Genomic DNA, 27,086 nt, shown 5'->3' with positions numbered 1-27,086 from the left:
AGGAGCACACACTGCAGGGGAAAATCCTGCACTGACCTACATGGACAGCACGAATCTTTCAGTCTTTGTTTGCTGTGGTTCACAATGGGAACAACTTTCTTCCAAACAACTAACTGGCACCACTACTCCTCTGCACTGTTCCTTAGAAAAGGAAATTTGCTTTTGTAGGACATGAGCTGTTTCTTAAATTAATTATTGATTTTGCTTAGGCATAATCACTTGCAATTACAATATCTAGTAATATCTGAAAAACAATGATTTGAAACTAATGTGGTCTGAGGTCCCCCAGGGCACCCACAAGTATTGATACACAGCCATGCTCTCTCCAGAGTGAAGGTGTGCAGTGCTGGCTCAGGTTAGGCAAATAAACTGTTGGTTTGCACGCAGAAATTTGATTTATATCACGGCTCTTCACCAGGGCAACTACTGCTTTTAAAGAGCACACACAAAGCCCCTCTTCTCTGCCCTTGGGCTGGTTCCTTCTTCCCAGTGGACAAGATATTGAGGGGTCTGTTTGGGTTTCTCTCACTGAAGGGCTACAAAACACCTTTTGGGGTGGTTGACAGCAGCAAATCAAATGACTCTTTCGCTTGAGGGAGTTTTACTGCACTGTCAATGGAACTGAAGCTACTTTGGCTCTTTCTGAGTGTTTTTTTTTTGTTCCCTTCACCTCCATCACTGTGTCCCACATCTTCCCCTTCCCATCCCTTCTCTCCCATAGGCTGGCCAGCCCAGCCAGGGGATCCATGCCAGCCTACAGCTTCCTGAAAGTGCCAGACATGATGCCAGCCCAGCCCAGAACAGCTGTTCCCATTTCTGACATATTTCATGTGCGTAGGAGGGTCCAGTTTCATTTTGGTTGTGCTGCAGTCCTGCTGATTCCTTCTCTCCTCTCTCCACCCTTCCCTCTCTCAGCCTCATGGGTATGTTCCTGTTGTCCCTCTGTGGTTTGAGGCCACGCCTTGATGTACCCAATGGAACTGAATTCTTCCACATCCCATGGTTAACCTGGAGGTAATTAGAGACTCTGTACTATTTGCTTATTATTTTCATGGGCTTTGTGGTCTTTTTAATGTTTCTGAATTAATTTATGGGGTTCACCCACCTGAATTTGCAAGCAGGTCTCCCAGAGACTCCATCCCCTGTGACCTGCCCTGCCATACACTTGGACACCAAGACCATGCACACATCTAGTCTGAGTTTCTGCTCAGACAGAAGACACACTGCTGTCTTCTGCCACTTCCATGCTCCCAGAGAAGCTACATGTTCATTAATATTTGCATTTTCTTTAAACATAAGAACTTAAGTCTAGAGAAGCTGTGGATGCCCCATCCCTGAAGTGTCCAAGGCCAGGTTGGGTGGGCCTCTGAGCAACCTGGGCTAGTGGAAGGTGTCCCCACCCATGGCAGGGGCTGGCACAAGATGGTCTTTAAGGTCCCTTCCAACCCAAACAAGTCTGTGATTCTGTGATTCTACCTTGGGAGATCACAGCTCTTTTCCCATTTGAATTGTCACCAGCACATTCAGTCCATGCTATGCCTTCACATATTCCTTCTGTAAAACGGGAACATTGTTATACTGTGCAGTAGATAAAGTCCATTAATCACTCTGATATGTCCCCATGTCACTGCCACAGGAGTACCTAAAGTGAGAGCTGTGGCTTTCAGGGAAGCTACTGCAGCTTTTTACCATTATACAAGAACAAGTGTCCAGGAAGAAGCATGGAACAGAATGTGGCAAAAGGAGAAATGGAGGAACCAAGTGGTAAAATCATCTTAACATCTCAACACAGCATCCCAGGCCAGGCATCCTCACCTCATCACACGGGGCTATCCTGTGAATCATGTCTTTCAGATGGCCAATCATCCGCTCTTCCTGAAAGTCATACGGGAATGTCTCTGTCCACTCTGTCAGCAACTGGAGGATTTTGGGTCCAAATTTTCTGATTCGAGCCTGAAACAGAAACCATTGGATGGTGATGGACAGGGATTGAGATGTGTTTACTCATTAAAGTCTCCCACCAAATATCTGTGTCGCTGCATGTGGGGCCAGATTTTCAAATAAGGCATTTATGGTTGCACCTGCAAAATCTGCACACATGCATAGACACAGTGGGGTGCACAAATTATACATTTGGGCATGCAAAATCTGCCAGAACTGCATGCACAACTGTCTGTTTTACATGCAGATTTAAGTATTCTGCACATGCAATTGTCTGGTTTCTGGTTAGATAAACATTTTGTTGGTGCAACCTTTATACCTTTTTTAAAAACGTCTGTCCCTTTTGCTGCTTTGAGCCATTTGTTCTTCCCTTTTGTACTTACAATTCTGCTACATTTTCATCCTTCTCTGAAAAATTGATTGGAATGAATTTCTTGACAAACAAAGAGGGTTTTGGCTTCTTTGCTTTCTGGCTGTATGAGAAAACTACTTTGTGACCAGTGGCAGATGTAAGATGAAGAAGAAAAGATGGACAAAACAGCAGCACTTTAGTAACTTGATCCAAGATACTGATAATGTTGCTCTCTTCCCACATGACCTCAAGGTCATGATAGGACAAGGACACTCACTCACATAACACACAGCTGATGCCCACTCTACTTTTGGTGTAGATTTATCTGTGGATGCAGCAGTGGGAATAATCAGGATGATAAGGGGCAAGGAGGGAAATGTGGGGAATGGCACAGTTGGTGCATTAGTGTTATCTCAAAAGACGGCCAGCACAGCTGCTCCCAAAGCTTTCATCCTCTGTTATCCAAGAACATGTGAAAATAAAATCATGTTAAACAACAAACTGCATTTTTATTTACAGAAAACACAGACTGAAACAAACAGCCTTCTGTATCCTACGTACTGCAGCTAAAGTGTACTCTGTAATCAGGAGAAATTATACTCTTAAACTCCCAAGCTCTTTGTTTTTCAACCAAGGTGGTTAAAATGCATATTTCAGCTTTCCACCAACAACAGGTTTCAATGAACCACATCTCTAAAAATAACTGCTGTCAGCTAGCATTAAGCTCAGGCTCAAAGACCAGCAGGTGGCTGCTGAAGGGAAAGCTTTATTGGGAACTACAAAGGTCTGAGGAGACATTTGCTCCAGCTGTGTAAACTGTATCAGGAATCAATGGAGAGGACTTTGTGTAAGTCACAGGGCACAGGGGATGGGAGGCTGCCTGTGTGAAAAGTTTCAAAGCCAGCCCTGCTCTCAGGAACACAAACCCAGTGTCCACCAACCCAGTGTTACTACAAAACACAGATTCACTTCAGGCAGATGAGAGATCTTTGTAATAAAATAGTGTTTCTCATTCCTTGAAAGTTTCATGAGCAGCAAAACATTGCAATGGTCACATTTTAATCCTCCTAAACTTGTATCTGTCACAGAATTGACAGATTTCATCACACCTTAGAAAACTTGTTTTGCATGGTGCACTTTCATACAAATATTTCTGTTAACAAAGACTGTGTGGGCAATCCCAGTCTCGGGTTGCTGAGTAGTCTGGTGAATGGCTCTCCATGGTGAAGGCAGAGCTTCTGTTACTCGTGTAACCAGAGTGCAAAAACAAGCACAGGTGTTCAGGTGTTGGTGACTCAGTATTTGATGCCAAAACCACTGTTTCAAAGCTAGAAAGGCTGATCCTGAGAATTGTTTCAGAATTTTGGGGGTTCTGGAAAGGTGCATCTAATGCATGTTGTTCCCCAATCCACTGCTCTGAAGGTGCATCTCCTGCTCCAGGTAATGCACTGGATGCACCAAGGAGAGCTGAGCAGAATCCAGCAATGAACAGGATCCAGTGGGATCCATCCCCACTGCAATTCTGTGGCACTGCCAGAGGGTGCACATGTGTTGCTACACACTGTACCAGCTTGCACAGTCCCTGGGGCAAAACAGGAGGAGTGCTGAGGCAGGAACAGCTTGGATTTTCTCCTCTCTTTGCCTGTCACAGCTGCATTGCTGTTTCCACTCGTGCCTGGTGGGCAGCAGGAGCTTAGTGGGTACCTGCATGCTGTTCCAGAGTGTTCAAAGGCACAGGTAAGGCCAGGAGGGAATATTACTGCACCAGAAGAAAGAAAGCAAAAGGGCAGAGGCATTAAGTAAAAATGGGAGAGTGGTGTGTCGACATCCACAACTGGCAGTGTGTGAGGTTCATGTCCTACCTCTTGGCATCCCGCAGGCTTCATCAGAGCCTTAAAGAAGTTAAGGAGGAAAGTCACCTGGGAAGACTGAGACAGGGGGAAAGGGAAAATTAGAAGAAGATTTGAAGTGATTAGTGCCTGCAGCACTGCTCTCAGACATGGGTACTAGGATGCTTCAATGTCAGGATCTCAGTGGCAACCACCATCCTTTAAGAGAAAGCTTCATTCGGTCCAAAGGGAGGCAAAGGACACACCCCAGAGCTCCAGAGTCTCTGCCCATTGGAAATACCTCACGTTTTTCTGCTGTGGAGACAAACTAACCTTGTCCAGCACGGGGTCGTCCAGCCGCTGCTGCTCAATGCACTTGTGACAAACTCGGGACAAAAGCTCATGGGGTTCAATGAAGAGTCTGGAACTCAGCAGGAATGTAAAGATATAGGCTTTCTGTGGGAGAAACACAAACAGACCTGCTGTAAGCACTCACACAGTGGGTAAAATCGACCATAAAACCCCTCAACTCCACAGGTTTTGCATTTTCATGGGGCATAGTCTTTCTGTCTAAAAGACTTAAGGATTCTTGACCCTGAATATGGAACTGGTTATACTGGGGGTAGGAGGCAGTGGCATCTCCTTCCTCCAAAGCATCCACTAAATATGCAGCAAGGACAGTGTGTAGGTCAGTGTGCAGGAGCAAGCCCAGGCACAGGAGACAGCACAACCAGGAGACTGGAGGCCAATAAAGCTCAGTGTGCAGACACTCAGGAATCTCTGGGTTGTGCTGGGTTGGGAGATACAGACACCCCCCCCCCCCAGCAGCCACATCTTGCTACTGCCCTACAGATTTCACCCAGCCTGCTTTCAGCAATATTGCATTTATTCTACTAACTCCCCAAAACTCATTTCTATCAGCCAAGTCATATCATATGCAGTTCCACGTCTGTGAAGCTGTGGGAAGCAGGTCTGCTGGATAAATCCTTGGATTATTTAAATTATGCCAGCAGTGAATTTAAAATATATGCATGAAGCCTCAGTTGTTTGCATCCTGACCCCTCCTGGTACCTGAATTATCTTCTTTCCCCCAGCCCTAGCCATGCTCTTGAGCAGCAGGTATAATATTATGTATCACACATTGCTTAATGAAAATCTCACAGCCTGATCTGTCCATTACCTATTTTTATTGCCTTTCTGCTTTTTTTTTTTAATTGAGATGCTTCTTCATTACTTATTTTTAGCTGATCAGAAACTGAGCTCTGGGTAATTTAAAATATGCTGCCTGCTCTGCATTGATAACTTTCCCAGTCTTTTCAAGTGCCCAGAAGTCAATGCTACTCTGTGCTTTGAAATACAAGCCTTTCCATGGAGATATATTAGCACTTAAAAGTCTTCCAGTCAAACTCTGTCTGAATTCCACAGAGGATGTGCAAAATCCAGTGAAGTCAATAGCTTGCAGGACCATAAACCTGCTTCCAGTTTAGATCCTCACACTGTTGGTGAAGAAAAACTGAATACTCACTGATGGAGCAAGGATCAGGATCTGGGCTGTGCTGTCCAGTGACTGCAAAGCTGGTGTGACTGTAACCCCAGGTGAATTATGAACCCATCAGAAGAAGCACCTCTGTCCATGCTTTGTACATACAGGCAAACCTGGATGACTTCAGCAGCCACTGAAATTCAGCTCATTTAATGCCAGTTCAGACTTGAAAGTTTTTTGCTTCAGTTTTTCTCTAAACCTCTCTGGGATGCACTGCTATTTTTGAACTGTTCCAACTGCTACATCACTAATTCATCACCACGACAGCTCCCCTGCTCTCTTATTTAAAGGCAGTATCGTCTTTGGGATCTGCTTTTTCATGGGAACAATTATAGAGCAGTGAAGCAGCATTTAAAGCAATGCATCAATTTACCAAGCTTTAATTGTATGCAGCTTTTAAATTAGCCTTCTTAATTCAAAATTTAACACATTTGCACTTTTGCATAAAGTGCTGCCCCAATTCATCAAAATTAAACCATTTATTATGCTGTGAATTGCTTACTTCAGGGTAGTAATCAGTGGTAGGTATCAGATGCTGGATTAGAGCATCAAGAGATGCTGAGGTAAGGTTTCCATCCTGGAAGATCAGTCCTCCTTGTTCCCCTTCTTTGGAAGTATGTAGATGAGGGCTGAAGCCACATGGGGTAAACATACTGGTGGAGCTCAGTGTTTGGGGCATGCCTTCCTGCAAGAGAGGGGAGATCCATCAGACCCACAGCCACCTCTGTCCTCTGGCTGCTTAGAAAAACACAAGCCACTAACAAGAGCTTCCTGCTCACAAAATTAACACGATCCTTCATGTTACTGTTGGCATTGGCAGGTCATGCCTGTGACAGGAAGCACACAGGAAAATGGGACATTTTTATTCAGTTTTGGGCCAGAAAGTGAGGGCAGCTACTTTGGGCTCCTACCCCAATCAAGAGTGTCTGTGATGATAATTCTCTTTTTGCTGCCATCCCAGGTCAGTCCCATGTAGGAGAATTCAGCAGGTTCCTGAGCAGAATGGAGCAGGTTGTTTGAAACTCTGCCCTCCTGAGAATGAGGCAGGGAGAACTTTGGGTGAGAGAGGGAGAGAACAGGGGGGCCACCTACGGCTTGCTCAGGATGGACCTTGGAAAATGCCCTGTGGGTCCCATGGGACAGGAGATGTGTCAGAGTGAGGAGGCAGGAGCAGGAGCAGAAGTCAACTGGGGGAGGATGGAAAAATGAAGTAAGCTGGAGGGAACAGAGAATGTGGGAGCTGATAAAGTGATTAAAGAGCAAGGAAAAGAGAAATGAGGAAGAGGGAGAAAGCAGACACCTGCACTATATTTGGAGCCTGAAGTTAGTCAGTCCTAGATCTATACTTAGGTACAGAATAAATGTTTCAAAGAGATCCTGAGCACTCATTGCCGTCACTAGAGATGCAGAGTCCTCAGCACTTTGGGAAAGGAGGCCAGGCAGGCTCCAAGCACGTAGCCCAGTTTCAAGCTCCCTGCTTTTTAGTTATCCAGGTTTTTCAGGTTACATTCTAGACTTCGTATCTATTTTGGGGTTCACAATCAGCTTTAATCGTTCCTTCTGTTGATCCAAGTTGTTTTGTTTTTGAATTGCTGGAGAAGGATGACAGATTTTGCCCTGAGAGCTTTAAAGCATCTTGAGCTGCATCTGAAATCCCCCCTAAAAGCTGCTCCTCAGCCAAAGGTGGTATTATAGGACATGGTCTGGAAAAATGACAGGATAGAGACTGGGAAAAGGACAGTGCATGCTCCCTCTCAGGTCTACAAATGCATCATCCCCTCTGTGACCTGACTTTGCTTCTGCTTGATCTTACCTCATGCAAAGGAGGATGGGAAAAAGATGATGGAAGGGAAGAGTACCAGAGCCAACCTCTGTTGCCCTGAGCAGCTGCAGAACTTCTCCCAGAACTGCAGCTCTCCCTCTGGGAGAGCAAGATCTGTACCCCATGGGCTGCTGAGCCAGCACCAACCTCCCACATGGGAAGGGCCATGGGCTGACAGTGCCAGTTGCTGCACCTCAACCTGCTGGGATTGGGCACACACAGCCAGCAGTCACACCTTAGTTTTTAATATATTTCTCTGCCTTTTCTATTCAGTCACATCTACTTATCTGTCTCTTTACCATCCCACACAACTTCAAAAGCTGCCCCAAGGATTTGGCTTAAAATTTTGAGTTTGCCTTTCTCCCCCATGCACAGGCAGCCATTATGTGACCCAGGCAGTTCAGCTTCAGGTACAGCACATTGTGTTCACTCCTGCAAAAGCACCTCTCTGTCTCTGCCTGGCACATCCATCACTCCCCCAGCTCAGGCTGCTGCACTTTGCCAGCTCAGAGCCACCCTGTGCCGCCCAGGATGAGAAGGGCAGTGTTCCCGTGAGCCAGGCAGGGTGTGAAGCCCTGGGAGAGGCTGCCAGCTGGGTCCCAGCACCGTGGGAGATCAGGCTTTACAAGCAAAACTTGGGTGACTTCATCCTTCAAAGGAGGGACCGTTCCCTGGAGCCAGCAGTGATCGCTGCATCTTATCTCCTCCTGGGAGGCTCACAGGGGCTGCCTCTGGGATTTGCAATCCACACAAAGAACCAAAATGTCCAACCCAACAAATTCCTGTCTCAGCTGAAAAATGAAACAGAAGTCGGATTTGAGTTTAAAGACCTGAATATCTGAATGTCAACCCAGCCACGGTGGAAGCTGAAGTATCTACTTGTAATGAATGTGCAGATGTGCCTGTTAATAAGGTTCTCAGAACAAATAATTGCTGCTTTTTGTACACAGCTCAGACTCTGTGTAGTAAAGGGGAAGAACTGCCAAATCCCATTTGTTGCTTCTAAAACACTCTATGTTATGGCTTGTTTCTATGGCAATAATCCCACGAAGGATTTCATGTCCACACAGAGCAAGAAATAAATCTCATGGACATACAGCTGTCTAGATGAGAAGAGAAAGTTGAAACAGCTGTGAACTTACAGGACACATCCTGGCTTCAGCATAAAACACAACTCCCAAGTAATGATTTATTCAGTGCAATCCCTCACTGTCAATGCCATTTTTATTAACAAATAGAAACCCATCTAAACAGGATATTGCCTGAACTTTTGCATTTTATTACATGAGAAATCTTGCTGAAATACACAGTAATTCTTTTTCAAAAAAGTCACCTTTTTTTTTTTTTAAACTGAAATGAAACAGCTCTACAACTGTCACTGGGACATCCATTCTGGATATTGTTAAGAAATGAAATTTGAGTTTTAATTATTAAGTTCCTGGTCTAATCTCAAGTTTTTGTCCAAGTTCTGTGTCATATCTGAGCTGGTGCCTGGTTGCCACCTCACCTGCCACCAAAGAAGACCTGACAGTTTTAACTACCTGCCATTGTGTTCCCTGTTAACTGACACTGTTACATTCACATCAGGATGAGACCAACTGTACAAAGACTAAGAACCTTTTGCACTACTCAGTGTGAAAATAACTACCATTAGAATTTAGCAGACAGGAACTTAGGACAGGGACTTCTCTGCTCACAACATTTAATTTCTTTTTCTGTTCATGCATTTCCAAAGTTCTCTTTTCAAGAGTACTAAATAAAAACAGGATCTTTCTTTGGAAGTTGCTTGCAATAGGCAGAGGAGGAGGCTCTGCTGTCAGTCACTCACAGAACACAGAAACAAGGGAAGCACTGAAAGGAAAATAAACAAGCAAACAACCTCAAGGAGATTTGTCTTATTGTACTGACAGTGGTTTGGGTGATGGAAAAGGCAGGTGGTACAGACAGAGGCAGACCCTTCCCAGAAGAGCACAGTGACAGGATGAGAGGCAGCAGCCCCAGGCTACAGCTGAAGGGAAAATCATCCCCTGAGCACCTCCTGGAACTGGAGGAAGGACTTGGAAAGGATGTTCAGTTTCCAGCCTGGGAGATTTTCAACACCCACATAGACAAGAACCTGAGTAAACTTCAAGCCCTGCTTGAAGTGTGAGCTTGGACTAATGACCAGGAGGAATCCCTTCTGATTAACTTCTCTGTGATTCTAACACATCTTTCTCAAAGTGTTGTAGTATCACCTCATTTCTGAGTTTGCTAATATAAACCATGGCAAGTAAAAACAGAATCCAGATTATTAGATAATTGTCAGAAGTCCATCTCTGAAACAAAAAAAATTCCCACTTTTCCTGGAAACAAGAACTCACATTTGGTAAAAGTGACTCAAAACCTCACTTGAAAAGCAATTGAAGTTAACCTGAAGTCAATGAGATTTAAGCATGTGAACATCCAGCATGTAAGTGCCTCTATGAACTTTAGTTCATTTCAACACGCAGTGTTTTGCTGTTTCTCTCCTTTCTGAAGGAGATCAGATGCCAGTTTTGACTGATAATTGGTGCTCTGGAGGAAGTGCTGCTGGTGAAGGGCAAACTTCCACACCCCAACATGCAAAATGACTGACAATACAGGTGGCTGCACACACATGGCATTCGAACTATGTGCCCTGAAGGACTGAGACCTGGAGATGGGACCATCTTCCTGCACTGGTTAAAAAAACCCAACAAAACAACAAAAAAAGAATATCCAAGGGCAGACTATTTCTGGGACTGGTCTCTGTTACACAGGACCTCCCATGTGGGAGAAGGCAGGGCATGTGGCTCCTTCCTTGCCTGCAGAAATCAAGATAATAAATTGGAAACAAAAGCAGATTGGACTCAGAACTATCTGGACAAAGGGAACATAAAATGGTGCTGAGCTGGCAGCATTTTGCATTAATTTTACCGAAACATTAATTCACCAGCAGTGGCACAGAGCAACCAATAACCCCAGCTGTGTGCAGGTGGTGCTGAGCAAGGTGGCACAGGAAAGGTCCCTCCTCCCTTCTGGGGGCACTTTGCAGTGAGGTCTCCTCATGACCCCCTAACCCCAAAAATGAGGAGGACAGTGGTGTCACACTGGATCATAGTGGGCTCTGCAATGTTCTCCCAGGTCTTGGGTTGTGTGTTCAGCCAAGGATTCTCTGACTGGGAAATGCAACAGCTCAAGCAATAGTTTGTTTAACTGTGCCTTTTTTGGATGATAAGGTCTTGTTTGCTGTAAGTGAGCCCATTGCCACCACAGAGGAAATGCACTTCTGGGATGTTATGGTAAAAACTGGAACAGGGAACCTTCTGCATTTATTTCTACCTCTGCTCTTTTTTTGCTGTTCTTCTGTTTAATCACTCATCATCCTTGGCTTTTATTGGCTGCTACTAAGTGCCTTTTTTTTCTTGCATTTCTTCAATTTATTTCATAAGTTTGTAAGATTGGAAATTGGAAAGTAATGGCAATATACTGCTTTTTAATCCTTCTCCACTGACCAGCACAACTCAGTATTCCAACACAGCGATGAAAAAAGGCAACCCACAGACACTTCTCACTACAAATTCTGCTGCTTACACAAAAATATTTCAGGACTTGACTCAGTGAGTTAAAGCACAGAACGAAAGGATCATCACCTGGAAACTCTGTACCAATCTACATCTGCAAGTGCCTTAAAACCTCCAGAAAACCAATACCCAAACCTGGCAAACTGAGCAGGGCAGGGCTTCAAAGGCTGCCTAACCATAATACAGGCCCACAGATGTGTGGCAAGAGAGGTTGAGGTGCCAGAGGATGGCTGGAGGCTGCCAGAGGTGACCTGCAGCAGAGCCATGAGGGTAAATACCCCCCAGCCTTGCTCAGTTCCACCACCTGCTGTCACAAGTGTCCCCATGGCAAGTACAGTTAATGCTCACGTGGACATGAAATCTTCAGGAAACATTTAATGTGGTTGTCAGTGGCTTTGATGTGATAAGTGTTTTATCCTTTATCAAAAACTTAATCATGCTGTTTACTTTTGATCTTCATTTCATCTTTGCCTTCCATCTGCTCTGCCTCTCTCAAGGGGAAACAAGAGCTGTACCATGTGACGAATGGAGCGGGGCTGCAGACTCATCTTCCCACCCACTTAACTTTCAGATTAACCAAATAAATAAAAGCCTTCCCACTTCAGGGATGAAAGGCACAAGCTTCTGATGATGTCCCAGCAGAATTACAGGAGCTAAAGAGGATGGTGAGGGAAGGTGTGGACACTGGAGTGTCCAGCTGTGCCATGGAGGGGGGGGCAGTGTCACTCCCTATCCTGATCATCACAACAGGCTCCTCCTGACAAGAACTCACAGTGTGCAAGTCAGTGCTCAGTGAGCACAGGCAGGGGATAAACTTGGAGACTCAGGGTCAAGCATTACTTTGGCAAGGCACAGACTTTAACAAACACCTAATCCAGAGTGAGCTGGATTTGTTCTTGCTTCCACCTGTGAACCAAAATAGCAAACATTTCCAATCCCATCTCCATCCTTCAAAAGTCTTTACTGACCAAACATTCACAAAACCCACAGTCCAAGGAAGCAAAGATGGTTCACAACAAACATTCTGGAAAAACATTTTGGAGAAATCTTGGCCAGCTTTAGTTAACCAGATCTGCTGCCCAGCCATCACTACATGGGCAACAAATCCTGCTCCACATTCTCAGCCAGGACAGCACGAGACGCACTCGGGTCTCATCTGCCTCAGTACCTGCCCACCACTGTCACACAAACCCTAAATACCAGTGAGCTCAGCAGAAGCTTCAGCAACAGATGCTCATCTTTCTTTACATTACTGTCAGGAATTTTCCTTTATTCAGGAAAAAAATTCAGAAGATAATCATAACAAGTTAAAATTCATGTTTTTCTCAGCTTCTTTTGTAGAGAGGAAAGTAGAGGAAAGAGAAGAGAATTCTAGTGTTTCAGAATACAGAAGAAAAACCACTGCCAAGTAATTGCTTCCAGTTGTTAAGGCCTTGGTTATAAACGTTTTCTCAGCAAGAGTACCTGGCATTAAACTCAATGTATACTGATGTAATTAGGGAAATAGTAGCACATGTAACTTTCTTTTCACCTTTTCAACAGGCCCTGAAACATTCAATTTACAGCCTATGAAGTTGTGAAATTGCTGAAAACTCAACCTGTCAATCCCAGTAGTGTTGAAAATGGTTAAATGAACAATATAATGAACTTTCTCCATGAGTTAGAAACACAAAGGGATCACAAGGGATAAGAATGGTGGGACAGCAAAGGTAGGAAAAAACACTTAAACTGAAATATTCTCCAAACTCAATAACAAGGATTACATCTCAATATAGGCTCCATCCCCTTTCCTACCCATTCCCTGCAGCAGCTGAGGCACTTGACTGACATTCCTATGGATGAGATTGCAAAAGCAACAAGTGAACTTAAGGCTCTGGGTATCTAATCAGAATTAGATAACAATTCTATTTCCTTTGATCCCACCTGGTTCTCACCTCTTACTCATCCACCCTCCCAAATCACTTCCCTAAAGAGTTCACCCATGTGGAGCCTTCTCTGGGTGCAGGGGAAGGAAAACACCTGACAAATCTACACCAGCATTTGCAAAAAGCAGCCTTGGGTAAAGGAAGGAGAAGGAAAGGAAGGAGGAAGGAGAAGGAAAGGAAGGAGGAAGGAGAAGGAAAGGAAGGAGGAAGGAGAAGGAAAGGAAGGAGGAAGGAGAAGGAAAGGAAGGAGGAAGGAGAAGGAAAGGAAGGAGGAAGGAGAAGGAAAGGAAGGAGGAAGGAGAAGGAAAGGAAGGAGGAAGGAGAAGGAAAGGAAGGAGGAAGGAGAAGGAAAGGAAGGAGGAAGGAGAAGGAAAGGAAGGAGGAAGGAGAAGGAAAGGAAGGAGGAAGGAGAAGGAAAGGAAGGAGGAAGGAGAAGGAAAGGAAGGAGGAAGGAGAAGGAAAGGAAGGAGGAAGGAGAAGGAAAGGAAGGAGGAAGGAGAAGGAAAGGAAGGAGGAAGGAGAAGGAAAGGAAGGAGGAAGGAGAAGGAAAGGAAGGAGGAAGGAGAAGGAAAGGAAGGAGGAAGGAGAAGGAAAGGAAGGAGGAAGGAGAAGGAAAGGAAGGAGGAAGGAGAAGGAAAGGAAGGAGGAAGGAGAAGGAAAGGAAGGAGGAAGGAGAAGGAAAGGAAGGAGGAAGGAGAAGGAAAGAAGGAGAGCTCCACGACGAGTTGTGGTGCACAGCACTCCAGATCAGGGGAGGGATGTGGGACAGGAGCCTCAGGGAGCCTGGAAAGCTTTACTACTTTTTCTTCTGAAAAATCAAACTCCACAGAAATTACTGGGCTCTACAACTCAAATTTTTACTCCGAGCTAGAACAAGAATTGTTACTCCCTGAGATAAGCCCACAGCTGCATTGAAAGCTGCAGCAGAGCCACACGTCCCTCTGCCTGCCGAATTTATTCCATTGTGTCAGTAAAATGATCATAGAGGTAAAATGATCTTGTACTAGAGGTTTATGAGAAATAACTTGCAGTCAAATACTACACTGAAAAAAACAACTACACCAACCAATTACCTTGAAATGTGACGGACAAGCCTCAGAAAGAGGCCCAATTTGTAGGTAAGGAGGCATTAAATCAATTACCAGCACAGTGCAAGCAAGAACAAGGTCACCTTGCTGAAGGAATATTTCTGTTTATGCTCATGTCAGACTATTTTGCTCGATAGAGAAAAATGAAGACCTGATTATCATGAATTTGGTAGACTGGTCTGAAGTAGAATGTAAATCAGAAATGGGGAGATTTATGGCCAATTAAATTGAACTCCAATCAAAATCCCATTCAGGCAACAGTTCCCTGGGGGCTTCAATTTGTTAGTGCCACATTTTTTTAATAATTTTCTTTTTCATGTAACATCAGCAATAATAAAAGCCCTTCAATAACAACCAGAGCCATGAACACTTTATTTATCTTGAAATGCCATCATTGCCTGGAATCAGAAAGCATTGAAAGGACTCACTGTAATCACTCAGGAACAACTCCCCATAACACTGCAATGGGTGTAGAGCTTTTTTTTCTTAGTCTCAGAGCAATTTCTCTTTCCATTAATCTGGTTCAAGTCTGAAGTATTTCTCCTGAGCACAAGGGAGCTGGTGCTGACCCTGCCATGAGACCCAAGGCAGACTCTCATGTCTCAGACTCCCTCCCAGCCCTGCGTGTGCACGTGACACACACGGCCCGTGGCGTGTCTGAGCCTCATCATTAGCAGATTTTTAGCTTTATTAGAAGGAGAATGCCTATCACCATGTTCCAGATGCCCTTGACAATATTCAAATGTATGCCAAAGGCAGCAGTCTGGGTTTCTCTCACTTTAGGCTGGGAAATCTGTTTTCTGCTCTAATGTGCTTCTCTCTGCTTACGCCTCCCCCTTCCCGCAGAGTTCCTGGTATCCTGGTAAAACCCTTAGACAATATAAAAACTATTCTGGTGTAGAGAGGGTTTGGTTTTTTAAAAAGAAAAAGTTAGCTTTGCTTAGAAATTATCCTTTTCATCAAGGAAAGAAAGAGGATAAATAGAACATAAATGGAACAAGGAAAATGAGAGTGCTTAGGGTGGGAATGAGTTACTGTATCTTTTGTTAAACACAGAATTGCAAAATCTGCCCTGAGTGAAGTCAGAGCTCAACCAGGCATGGACAGAGAGGGAAATCCCGGAACAAAACCATGCAGGGCAGCATTCCCAGAAACCACTGACATCAACAGGAGCCTTTTGGCTCAACTCAGTTGTCGCCACCACTGTGACTGCCTGGAAATCAGTCAATGCTTGGAGCTTCTTGCTTCAGTGGTGGAAGTGGTGAAGAGAGGAAGTTATTTGAGGATAACTAACACTTATCAACCTGCAGGGCTGTGTGGCTTTGTAGGGCAGTCTGGGCTGTGCCATCATCGAACTCACACTTGAAAACAAGAAAACTGCTGTGGGAATGTTATTTAATAGCTAAATCCCCAGGCATGACATCGCCACTGCCTCCAGCCCTCAGCAGCCGCCTCCTCTCAGGAGCAGCTTCTTCCAGGCCAAACCTGGAGGAATCAGGGCAGCTGAAAAGCAGCATGGCAGAGTCTGGCCCCGCCACACCAACAGCTTTGCATGAGCAGGGACGCCTCTCCCCAGCTAAATGAATGCTGTCTCCACTGCATGCTGTCAGAATTACAATGGAAAGCCCGTAAATAAAACAGAAATGCAGATCTCAGTCCTCCTCTCGTGACATCTTGGTGAGAACAAGCCCTGACAGGAATAAAAAACCTCCCACACTAAGCAAAGCAATTCTGCTATTTATGCAGGAGGAAGAAGGAAAGCTGTATATCAAACAAATAATTACAAGAGCAGCTTTATCAGTCCCTGCTGATTACTCTCAGCTCGATTTGATGATTCTGCCAGAGCTCTGCAGGTTGTTCAGAGAGGTGGATGTCACAACATTTTACTTGCAGTTCTTTCATTTATTAGCACCTACTGCTACCTGTCTCTTAGTCAAAAATCTTGGCACACATTTAGAAATTGGTCTCTTGGAGTCTGTCAGGGAGGTTTAAAAACCTATAGATCATATTTTTATACATACACATACATCCTCAGACAGACTCTGCATGTGATTATGAAGCATAATGATGCATTGTGGGTGTTACATACGTATGTGCAGTTATATAGAGGCACACACATTTTTATGTAAGTGCCCCCTTCTCCTCAATATATAAGTACAGAAATTCAAGTGACATGCTTATCACTGCTCCAGTTTGGGTAGGACAACATTTCATTTGACTTCTTTTCTTTCCCAGGTTTGCTAAGATATTAAATGGAGGAGGGTCTAATTTTTATCTGGCAAACATCAACTCTCTCTGAAGAGCAGCATAAGCTCAGTCTGGCACCAATGTTGATTTACCACCATCATTAATTATACTACATTTGAGCACTGCTCAATTATCAGATTAGGAGCAAAAATCTGAAAGATATTTGTGCCAACTGCCATGGTCTGCAGGCATCTCTAAGATTTATGTCCAACTGCAAGACATCCTTTGTGGGGATGTCCAGCATCTCTGTGCTCTGGTGTGCAGTGCCCAGCCAAGAGGACAGAAAACCAAACTCCTGATTTGTGGTGCCACATCCTCTGTTCTCAACTCACCTCCCAGCGCTGTGAACAGAACTGTGGGCAGGAAAACCAAGAGGTCAGAGCTGAGCCTGTCAGTGATGGATCCAGCCATGCTACGTCCCCCCTCTCAGCTCTGGGTGGGAGAAACACTGATGGTGACACTCAGACACACAGGACTTCCCTCCCTGGCAGGGAGGATGGACAAGCACAAGGGCTACACCAGCACAGCCAACAGCTCCTGCTTAGCCACAGCTCTGGGTTATTTCCCCCAGGCAGCCTCAGAGTGCTCCAGACTGACAAGCAGCCTCTCATGCTCTAGGGGTGACATATGGACACATCTCCCTAAAAGAAACGAGCTCGTGATTTTCTGGATTTCCCCTTCTGGAGCACCATCTGTGCCCGCTCCCAGTGCCACCACCCACTGCCACGGCGTGACCCGAGGCCGCCGGGCATGAGGCAGCAAAGCAGCAGCAGCAGCCACAGCTCCCCCCAAATTTAAACACAGCCACGCTGGAAGAGGCTCAGCCCACATGAGCTCAGCCTTCATTTGGAGTCTCCTGCTGACAGATTTTCTCTGGTTGAATTAAGTATTTAAAAAAAAAGAAATTAAAAAGGCGAAAAAAGAGATTGCTGACATTTAGGATAATGCTGCAAGTCTGTAGCTGGAAAATAAATCCCTCTGCTTCAAAAATTTGAGCTGCAGCCCAAGGACCACCACAGGTGAGGGTGCTGGGCCCAGACAGATCCTGCTGGGGCTCCCACACCCCAGGGAAGCTCCACGCTCAGCCCCGACCACCTCTTCCCCCAGGGAAACGGGCAGGGGAGACTCACTGCTGAGCTGACTAATTGCTCATTAGCCGAAATTAACTCTGCAAGACAATTCTGTGATCACTGCTAGAAGTCTGTCATTAAAGAGGACTGCAGACATCAGTTCTCAGCTTCCTATCAAAGCACCAGTGATGTGATGCTCTGGCTTCGGGATCAACAATCTGCTCTGAGAGAACCATGGGAACTGTCCATGCCGCTCACCCGCCTGCCTGGAGCTCTGGCCACCATGGGATGCATCGTAGAAAGGCAAGAGCACTGCAGAGGGCAGGAACACAACACTTTGCTGACCACAGCAGCCTCTTTCTGCTCCTGGGTGAAGAGACTTGTTCACAGCCTGAAGCACGAAATTTAATATCCACCCAAAACCTGCTCTTGCTGGTGATTCTCAGTGCCCACACAGAAATGAGAACCTTCAGGAGCCAGCAAGCAGAACCTTTCCTAGAGCTGTGGTAGGGAGCTCAGTGAAATACACGTGTCATGGAGGAGCTGACTTTAAATATTAGGAGAATAGATTTTTCTTGGCATCATTCCACTGATTTTTGTGGTATAAAACCCAGGGGTGAATATGGTCCAAGATATACACAAAATGAGCTAAATTCTGAACTGCACTTGCTGACCTCATAATTCTTCAGCAGTTGAAATGTGGGTTACAAAGCCAATTTCCATAAAGGACGTGTTCTGTTAACAGTGGGAGACTGTGCTGACTCGAGCTGTGTGAGCACACTACTGAGACATTTCCCACATAATCTACATTCATTCCATACTTTTTGGAAGTGCTCCTCAAAAGAGGGTGTCAAGGGTGCAAATCCTATAGATCAAAAAGATATGTGACCCGTCAGAAAGCAGAGAAAGCAGAGCTTTTTTAACTCATTATTCTGGTGCTTTGAGAAGCCCCAAACAACACACAAGGTTTTTCTTTACCCCCAAGCCCTCAAGGCTGCAGGGCAGCAGCTTGCCTGGGGTATAGGCAGTCCAGATGGGGACACTCAGCCCTCCACAGCACTTGGAAAAGGACATGCTGTACAAGGACATGGTGAAAATTAATTAATTAATTCATTTTGCATATCACTTGAACAACAGCGAGGTTTTCAAAGCAGCAACTACCACTGTTGTGAAATTGTACTATTTTAATAATATAACCAACTACCTGATACAAAATTTGAATGCACACCAGAGTTTTTACCCTGTGGCTAAATGTCTCACCCTTACTTAATCTTCTAAGGCTCCAGACCTGCACAGACAAGACACACACACCAGGACTTTAAACTCCGTAGGGGAATTTCTGGTAAAACTATGCACCTACAGATATGCAAACATGGAGGATTTGCAAAAGGAAGAGTCTAATGTCACCTGTAATCTCTCAAGCCTGCAGATTTATACCTGCAATTGAGGAAAACCCTTGACTTTCCACTCTGCATGGGAAGTTGGATGAATTCCATGCTCAAATTAGGTCTGCCATCTCCATGTATCTGATGGCAACATGGCTGTAATTCTTGCCATCTTATTTCTATTCGGTGGCCACAAACTCAACAAGCCCTTGAAATCAGTGAAATACTATTCCAAGAAATATGTTTTTTTGCTGCATATGGATAAGGGGAGTCATCTTTGCTCTCCAAATACAACTGACGTCTCACACCAACATTTACAGCAACAAGCTTAGAGATCACAAATAAAAACCCAGTTCTGGTATTTGCAAATTATCCAGGAGTGCTAATACCAAAACCAGAAATGTGCAACTTGTCTTGAAACATTTATTCAGCTAAATAATTATTTCAGTTTGAATAATTCTAAAGAAGCTGAGCCAGCAGCCTACTGCAAACAAAGAATATTGACAGGAACGTTGGTGTATGCTCAATTTAAGGCAATAACTAGAAGAGACATAGAGCCCTTTGTCAACTGGATATACACCAAGTATGTGATAGCACAGAATAGCCACAAACACTATTTTAGGACTACTTAGAATTTAAATGATCATAGAGATTAGGGGTCAAGCCATCAGCATGTCCAAAACTTGCATGGGTGGGTTCCCAGTGCAATACACCCTTCCATGGATCCAGTGCTTGGGAACAGGACTCAGGCTGTGCTCACACAAACATTCACTGCCACAGGAGTTTGCAGAGGGATGGACAAGGGCAGGTGAAGATTTCATTGCTAAATGTTTTGCTGGGATGTCCCCAGCTGTAGCTTTGATGGATACAGGATATGGGAACCTGATTAGGAAACAATCTGAATTCCATAAAGAGAAAACCATGGAAATGAGGACAGTAATAAGGTGTGCAGTGCTCAGTGCAACCAAGAAGTGGGATTGAATGCTGGCTTGTAAATAATGTTAATGAGACCAGAAAATGTAAGAATTCCAGAGCATCACACAAGTCCCCAATAAAGTTTTCAGCAGGACAGGTGAGGAGTTGAAACACCACATAGAAACAGCCCAGCCCCTTCTCCTGGCAGCACTAGGACATTGCTTTAGATGTGGTGTGAAGTTATTCCCTTCTTTGGGATGGCACTTTAAGCTCCAGGATGCTTTCCTTGCGTTTCAAATTTTCAAATTCCCATTTCAGCAGTCCCTGCTGTACTTTTAGATGGCACTGAAATTTCACAGACTGTACTTCCCTACTGAGAGAATCTATTTAGGAAGGAAGCAGAGAGGTAACCAACTGGAAACCCACAATGAAGGAAAGACTACTTGTTACCTCCCCAAGGGAGAGAGAGGAGAGTAAAAGTTAATGGAAGGATAATCAAGAACTCTTCAGGGATATCAGTTTATAGGGCAGGAGAATATATAACTGCGACTTGTTTGCATAGCAAGAAACTACAGGAGAAGGTGTGACAGCCAAATGCAGCTTAGGAAAATATGGTTATCTGTAAAGCTGGGAGCTTCCTCGAGTGGGAAAACACAATCCCAACACTGAGCTTGACAAGGGAAGGCTAAACAACATCAGTGTGTCTGCTCTGGGCAGCCATGCAGTGAAATGGCTTCCTATGACATTCACAGAGTTTTCAGCAGACGTGCCTGGGACTCAAAGAAACAAGCTGGTTTTGGGGGATTTCAAGGATCCCTGTTTAAAATATCCACAAAACTGAAATACTCAAGCTGTAAAACAGCATGGTGAAATTGGGTGCCTTTAAATAGTTGGTAAAAAACCAACAGCACAGAGATTGCTTGAAAACACCACACTGTGCTACAAGAACAGGACAAAATGCAATTCAGTTTTAGACAGAGCCCTGGGTATTTAAGTTCTTCAAAGAGTTTTAAAAGACTGAACTCCAGAGAAGCTGCAGGGTCCAAAAGCAGAGATGTAATAGCTATTTACCCACACTGCAGAGCATGTCTGTGGTCATGATACCTCACCTGGAGACATGCTTGCACCTCATCAGGGCCAGGAATTGCTGTCAGTCCTGGCATGGGAGCCTTTTTGGGAAATATGAGGGGTTCACCCATATCTGAACTCCCTCCACACTATGATAAACATTTTGTTCAAGCAGTAAATTCCAAATAGAGGTACCTGTGAAGATCCCCCCTTCACACCAGTGGTTCCCATTCACACCCATTCTGCACATTTAATAAAGCCCCCAGCTGGTCCCTGCAAGTGCCACCACACTTTGGCCAGATCTGTGCCCTGACCTTCCTGCCAAGGCCAGCACAAAGCTCCCCTTCCCTTCCTGCTCTGGGCTGGTTGGCAGTGTCACCACAGCCTATTAAACACTATGAAAAGGAAGGACCATGAAAAGTCCTTTCATTGACATAAGTGATCAAAAGCAGGACTTTATTATTAGAATCTGTTTTGTCAAAAAGGAGGATATATTGGCCAAGATTATCTCAGTCTGTTTTGTGATCATTTCAGTGAAATCTTTTGCATTGGCCAAATCCGGAAATGTGTGGGAAATTAAGTGATTTAGCCCATTATGTCTCTTACCACACTAATGACCAATATTCTTTTTTATTCAGGGCATTTTTCAGTGTGTGCCTGCCATTCAAAACTATACAATTGCTTTCTTGTTTAAAATTTTTACTAACATAGAGAGTATCTAGATGGCTACCACAATTACCTGAGGGGAAAAAAGTTCCATTTTCTATTTGGCACAATTTAGCACCATTTTTCAGGACTGTAGTCCATTTTACCAGCTGAGTGACTTCTCAGTGAGAACTCAATTTCAAAATTCCCAAATCCTCCACTTTGAAACCCTTTCATGTTACACCAGCAATTCATTCCACTCCACTGCCACCTCACACACCGTGAGAAGTCAGAGTCAAGAGGTTATTCTGGAGCTCAGTCCATTGCTATTCAAAGTTCATTTCTACAAAAGGCTCCAGGAGCTTCCAAGTTCCAAACCACCTTTCCACAAAGACAGGGTTTGGTCCAGCACCATGTAGAACCCTGAGATGTTTTTCTCTCTCACGTCTGCAAATCTTTGATAATTTTCACCTTCTCTAGACAGTTCAATGACACTTATTTGGAAGTGAGTTCAGGCAGGAATTTTACCGGCTGAGTAGTTTTGCTCTCTGCATTTCACTATCACATCAGTCCTGGCTCTCTTCCAACCAGGAGACCTAGAAGAATCCTGAAGAGGTTTTTGTACTTAGACCAAGCCTTCTGCTGAGCTGTGGGCACCATCTGTAAAGTGACTCTAAGAAAATGACATCATAGTGTGGCAAACATGTTCTTCTGACAGTAAATTTGTTTGGCACACAGAGTCAAACCTGAGCTTTTTCAAATTGTCAGCGTCTTGAGCTCAGTCTTGCAGCTAAACACCACGTTGTGCTCTTTCTACTTCACGTCTCACACTTCAGCAACAATGCCATCTCGGCAATCAAACCTGAGCTGGCATTTTTTGTGATGACTCACAGAGCTGATTACAATATAATTGCTCTGCCAGACCTGGGCTGGCTCAAAATTGCAGCAAATGTATCACAGAGGTGTCTCTTAATTCCCCACCCTTTGTTCAGGAAATTAAACACACTCAGAGAGAAGAGACAGATGCAGCAATGGAGTGTGCATTTTACCCTCATTTGTAACCAGTCCAACTCTTAACTAATGGGGCTTAATGTGGCTGTACATTATGGTTTCAGATGGGTGTCTTTACTCACACTGAGTTATGCACTTCATGAGGAGCAGCAACAAAACCACGCGCTCACCAAGCAAAGCGCTGAGAAATAAGGCTGGAGTGAGACTCTGTAAGTTAAAGTGACATTTAGTAGCATAACAGCCACATAACCTCAAGACAGAGGCTCTTAACCCACAGCAGACTTATTTCTAATGCTGTGTTTGTCACAGGTGACACGCAGTTTCCTGCTCCCCAGACAGCACTGACACACAATAGAGAAACCTTCAGTCTCTCTGAAGGCAAGAATGTCCTTGTCACCCAGTGAAAGATGGTAACCCCAGCCTGGTGTGTGCTGTAATCACACCAGCACAGCAAACCCAGGGGAGGAAAATGAAAGCAGCCAAGAGGCTGTGCCTACCTTCTGAATCGATTTATCTCAGGGCATGCCTGCAGCCCTCCTCTGCCAGACACCACTGCTGTGCACCGGCAACATCACTGAAGTCGGCAACAAATATCGACCTCTAAAACATCAGCCAGGCTGTTCCATGTGAACCTTGGATGTGACTCAGTGTGGGAATACATCTTCAAAAGCAAGAGTTTCAGACGGCATTCTCATAAAAAAACCAAACCCAAACCCAATCCCAAACAAACAGTTCATTTCAAATCACTCCTCCTTCTTCCTTTTGCTTTTGTTTATAATTGCACCAGGAATGAGTTTTTCTGGGGTACTATTTTAAAAGTCCAGGCCTTGGAGAAGTTCTGCCAAGTCCTAGCAAAACACAATGTAATTTTAAAATTACAGTCTGACAAACTGCTGCTTTGAGAGAACAATCATCTCCTAAATGACTGAGCAGGCTGCCTCAATCACTGCATTGCACGAGCTAGAGAAGGGGCTGCAAGAGCATGTAGCGGTCACTGCTCTAATTCCATGCAAGACATGGACTTCAACAACATCTGAACAACACCACGTTGGATGAAAATCCCAGGAATTGCTCAGCACCATCCCTCCTTGGCCTGAATTTACTTTTTGTACTGAAATATCAGGATGGTACCACAGCAAGTCTGTTCATGCCTTGTTAAGATGTCAGATTGACACCACACAGCTCCATCAAATAACAGTAACTCATGTCTCCCAGATATGATTCAATTAATTTGTGTTATTTTAGTCTGTGCTGGGCTGAGCACCAGAGAACACTACACAGAGATAGAGCATGCTGGGTATAGCAACGATCACCTGAATGAGCCTGATGCTCCAGACAGCAACCCAGATTCAAGCTGAAGGTGGGACTGCAAAAGCAGTGACAGATGATCTTGGGATCACCAGAGATGGAAGAATCATCTATTTTCATTTCCCCAAATCCTCTGCAGCTTTCAGACCTGTCAGCAGTAAAGCACTGCCCAGCAGGAGCAAAGTAGTCCGGGATAATCCTGCGACACAGCTCTTCCTAATGAACTGCAGTGATGGGCAATGGCAACTCCACTGTCAAGCCTTGCTCTGGACTCCCACCCAGCACCTGTGGGATCTCAACATGCAGGAAGGATTTGGGAAGCTGTCAAAGGGCAGAGGACACCCAGCACTGCCAGTCCTTTTCTCTGCACAGCCACACTGCAGGTGCCACAACGACACACAGGGCAGGGTGACAAGGGCAGGGAGCAGCTGTCTGAAGCCAGACCAATCTGCAGAGAGGTGACACTACCCTGCAAAGAAACGTGCTTTGGAGAAAGTTCCAGCCACAATGCTGTCTTTTAGCCCAAAAAGAGCCCATGCCCTGCAGTCACCTGTCACTGGTCCCCACAGAGGGACGGTGTGTGACATCTACCCCATGGCTGACAGCTTTGTGCTGCTGGATGGGAACCCACATCCTCCAGCTGACTGCCCAGAGGCCATCAGACTTTGAACCTTTATCACTGTGGCCCTGTGGCCAAGGCCAGCACAAGCCACCTGCAGTGCCACCCCCAAGGTGAGCCAACATCAGCAGCACAACTTGGGGCCACCAGCAGCACAGCCACTGCCTCCAAAGAGGCTGGGGGAGGGAGAGGGTGAAAGCAAGGAAAATACAAGTTGTCTGGTGAACATTACATCAGGGCACAAGCCAAATTATCCAGGGTGGAACTCAGCCCTGAATTTGCCTCATGGGGGAAAGACCAATTCACTTCTAAGAATGTACAGACAATAAGGAATTCCAACAGCTGGACACACTGCAGCCCATAGCAGGCGTGGCTCCCTTCTTCCAGCTTGAGCAATCCACAGAGCTCTACTTGCTGCTGGCTGTAACCTACAGCATTAACTGTACAAGATTTATGTTTAAAGCATATTAGTAACACTTTTAAATGACGGAGGCATTTTAGCAAACAGTAAATTCTGCAGAAGCTCTTTTTGGCAGAGTTATCAATAATCCTATTAATGACAAGGTGCAATTTACAGCAAACTGGCAGTGGAAAGGAGATACAGGACTTATGTGAAACAAAACGATAATACAATATTATTCCATTCACTGTGCTTTCTCTTAATTGCCTTGTTATGTATGCTCAGGGCTCACAATCTATCAGGGATGAAGTTGTTTGTTCATAAAGCAGCACACAAGAGGTTTTTAATCCAAGATCCCCCTAGCTGCATTTCAGGATTCATTTCAAAGTTGTCCTTAATTTTTCCATTTTGTATAAGTTTATCCTAATATTAGCAAGCACTCTTCTGAAAAGAAACTGCTGTGCTCAGTTGTGTCACTTGTACTGGATTATGACTGTGCTTACTAAGGCTTTACTCAGTAAGACTCACAAAGAGACATAACTTGCAAAACAGACTGCAGAGCTCCTGTCACCCTTCCCTGTCCCCAGGTCTGCAGGAGGGCTGCTGGTCCTCAGGACTGAACCCAACTAATAGTCATTTGTGTCTCTCCAAGTGACCCAGGCTCAGTGCATGTGTTATAACAGAGGCATCAACAATACCCTTTGCACAATTATGAAACAACTCTACTGAACTGGATGCATAGTTCTAAAGTAACAAGAAAACTTTACCTCTAAGAACATCTCTATCCTATTAAAACATGAAAAAAACCCCACACTGGAAACTTTAAAGATGGTAGGAAGACACATCTGAGGCTTTAAAATTATTTAAATTACTTGTTTTCTTTACAACATTATCTCATCTTCAGGTGTCCACGTGGGAGGGTAGACAGATGGTTACTCAGCTGAGGAACTTGAGTCTGCTCTTTGTACAATGGTAACAACCAGCAGTCTGGAAGGAACACGAGCTCCAGACCAGGCCAAAGTCCAAATCCAGGAGAAGAGACTGTGGAAATATCATTTACAGGAACTGCTCAGTTCTAGCTTTTGTGTGGTTTTGCTTCAGCTTCGATTCCCAAGGCTCTCACAGATGGATTTGGTCATTACGCCATGAACAGCTAAAAAGCCCAAGGTGCACATTTTTATACCATATATAGTGGTGAGAATGTCAGCTATGCTGGGAATGAAGATGATGATGAATGCTTTTATTTTATTTCTAGTTTTAATTATCGGGTAAATTCCATTTACCACCTAGAATGTGAAATGTGTTTTATTACAATAATATGCTTCCGGCATGAAGCCAAGACAGAGCTTCCAAGCAAGGGGGAGGGGGCATTAAACTGTGCTGACTGGTGTTGAAAGCACTTGACATTTCTCCATTTCATTTTCTAGGTGCCACATCATAAATAAGCTCAATAAACTGTTGCTTACAGTCCTGGCCAATTTGAAACCCTACCTGACAGATTTATTTCAAGTATACCCTGTCCTCCAAAGCTGCTGGGAAACAACAACTTATCACTGTCAACCTGTTATTTCTAGATCTGACACTGTCTGTAGCATCAGCAAAGCCATTTCCAGTGCTTGTTTGCAGAGATGCTGAAAGTCACTGGAAGCTGATGGGTGCCTGCACTCATTGCTGGAGACACAACAGATAAGCAAAGTGACACTTAGTTGTCTTACATCAAATGTACTGCCAAAAAAGAGACCAAAAATGAGGAAACAGATATGGATTTTCTTCAATTCATATTCCTCCACAGTTTAGGAGAACTAGAGAATTATTCCTTGCTTCGGGTAACAGCACTGGTCAGTTCTTACCTACAGCTCTACTTGCATCTCAGCCAAGCTGACCTGCACCAGAAAACTCCAGTTTCTCAGAACTTTCTCTTACAAAAGCCATCAGCTTGGCATTACCTGCCTCTGACAAACTAGAGCAAAACTCAGCTGAGGGTGGTTCTCTAGGTGAGTGCTTGTTAAAGTACACACATGTGGCTGGTGTGCAGATGACTGATGTGAAGAGAACTGGGACTGAGAAATTCCAGTCTGGGCAGAGCCTTACCTCAAAACAAACTGGACATGAGTGTGTCATTGTTGGCTCTGTTAGCTCAGGTACACAGTGACATTAGGGAAACCAGCACAGTCCTGGGGTCTGACACCTCAGTGACAGGCAGTGCAACAGCTCTGTATGGCTGCTGTGAGATGGGAGCTCACACCGCAGGGACCATCCACATCCCACCCCTTTGGGCTCTCCAACTCAGAGAGATATTTCACACTCACAATGCTAGTGCAGCTTTGGCTGAAATTT

General features: G+C 44.7%; 1 protein-coding gene across 3 annotated transcripts in view; it reads right to left on the bottom strand.

Annotated features, from left to right (window-relative positions):
* The window catches only part of RASGEF1C (RasGEF domain family member 1C), a 72,189-nt gene that overhangs the window by 23,780 nt on the left and 21,323 nt on the right, over positions 1-27,086 (bottom strand). For 2 of the 3 annotated variants that reach the window (XM_071570178.1, XM_071570177.1), the window contains exons 2-4: positions 6,168-6,350; positions 4,456-4,578; positions 1,816-1,953 (exon numbers count right to left, since the gene is read on the bottom strand). In XM_071570178.1, the coding sequence (XP_071426279.1) occupies positions 1,816-1,953; positions 4,456-4,578; positions 6,168-6,344 (438 nt within the window). In that variant the 5' untranslated portion in view covers positions 6,345-6,350. Of the gene's footprint in view, positions 1-1,815; positions 1,954-4,155; positions 4,222-4,455; positions 4,579-6,167; positions 6,351-27,086 lie in introns of all 3 variants that reach the window. The other variant, XM_071570179.1, reaches the window with a different exon arrangement.

This window comes from Pithys albifrons, chromosome 15 (assembly GCF_047495875.1).
Source record: "Pithys albifrons albifrons isolate INPA30051 chromosome 15, PitAlb_v1, whole genome shotgun sequence".
Taxonomy (NCBI): domain Eukaryota; kingdom Metazoa; phylum Chordata; class Aves; order Passeriformes; family Thamnophilidae; genus Pithys; species Pithys albifrons.
The sequence above is the reverse complement of the archived record's forward strand: the minus strand, read 5'-3'. Positions and strand labels throughout refer to the sequence as shown.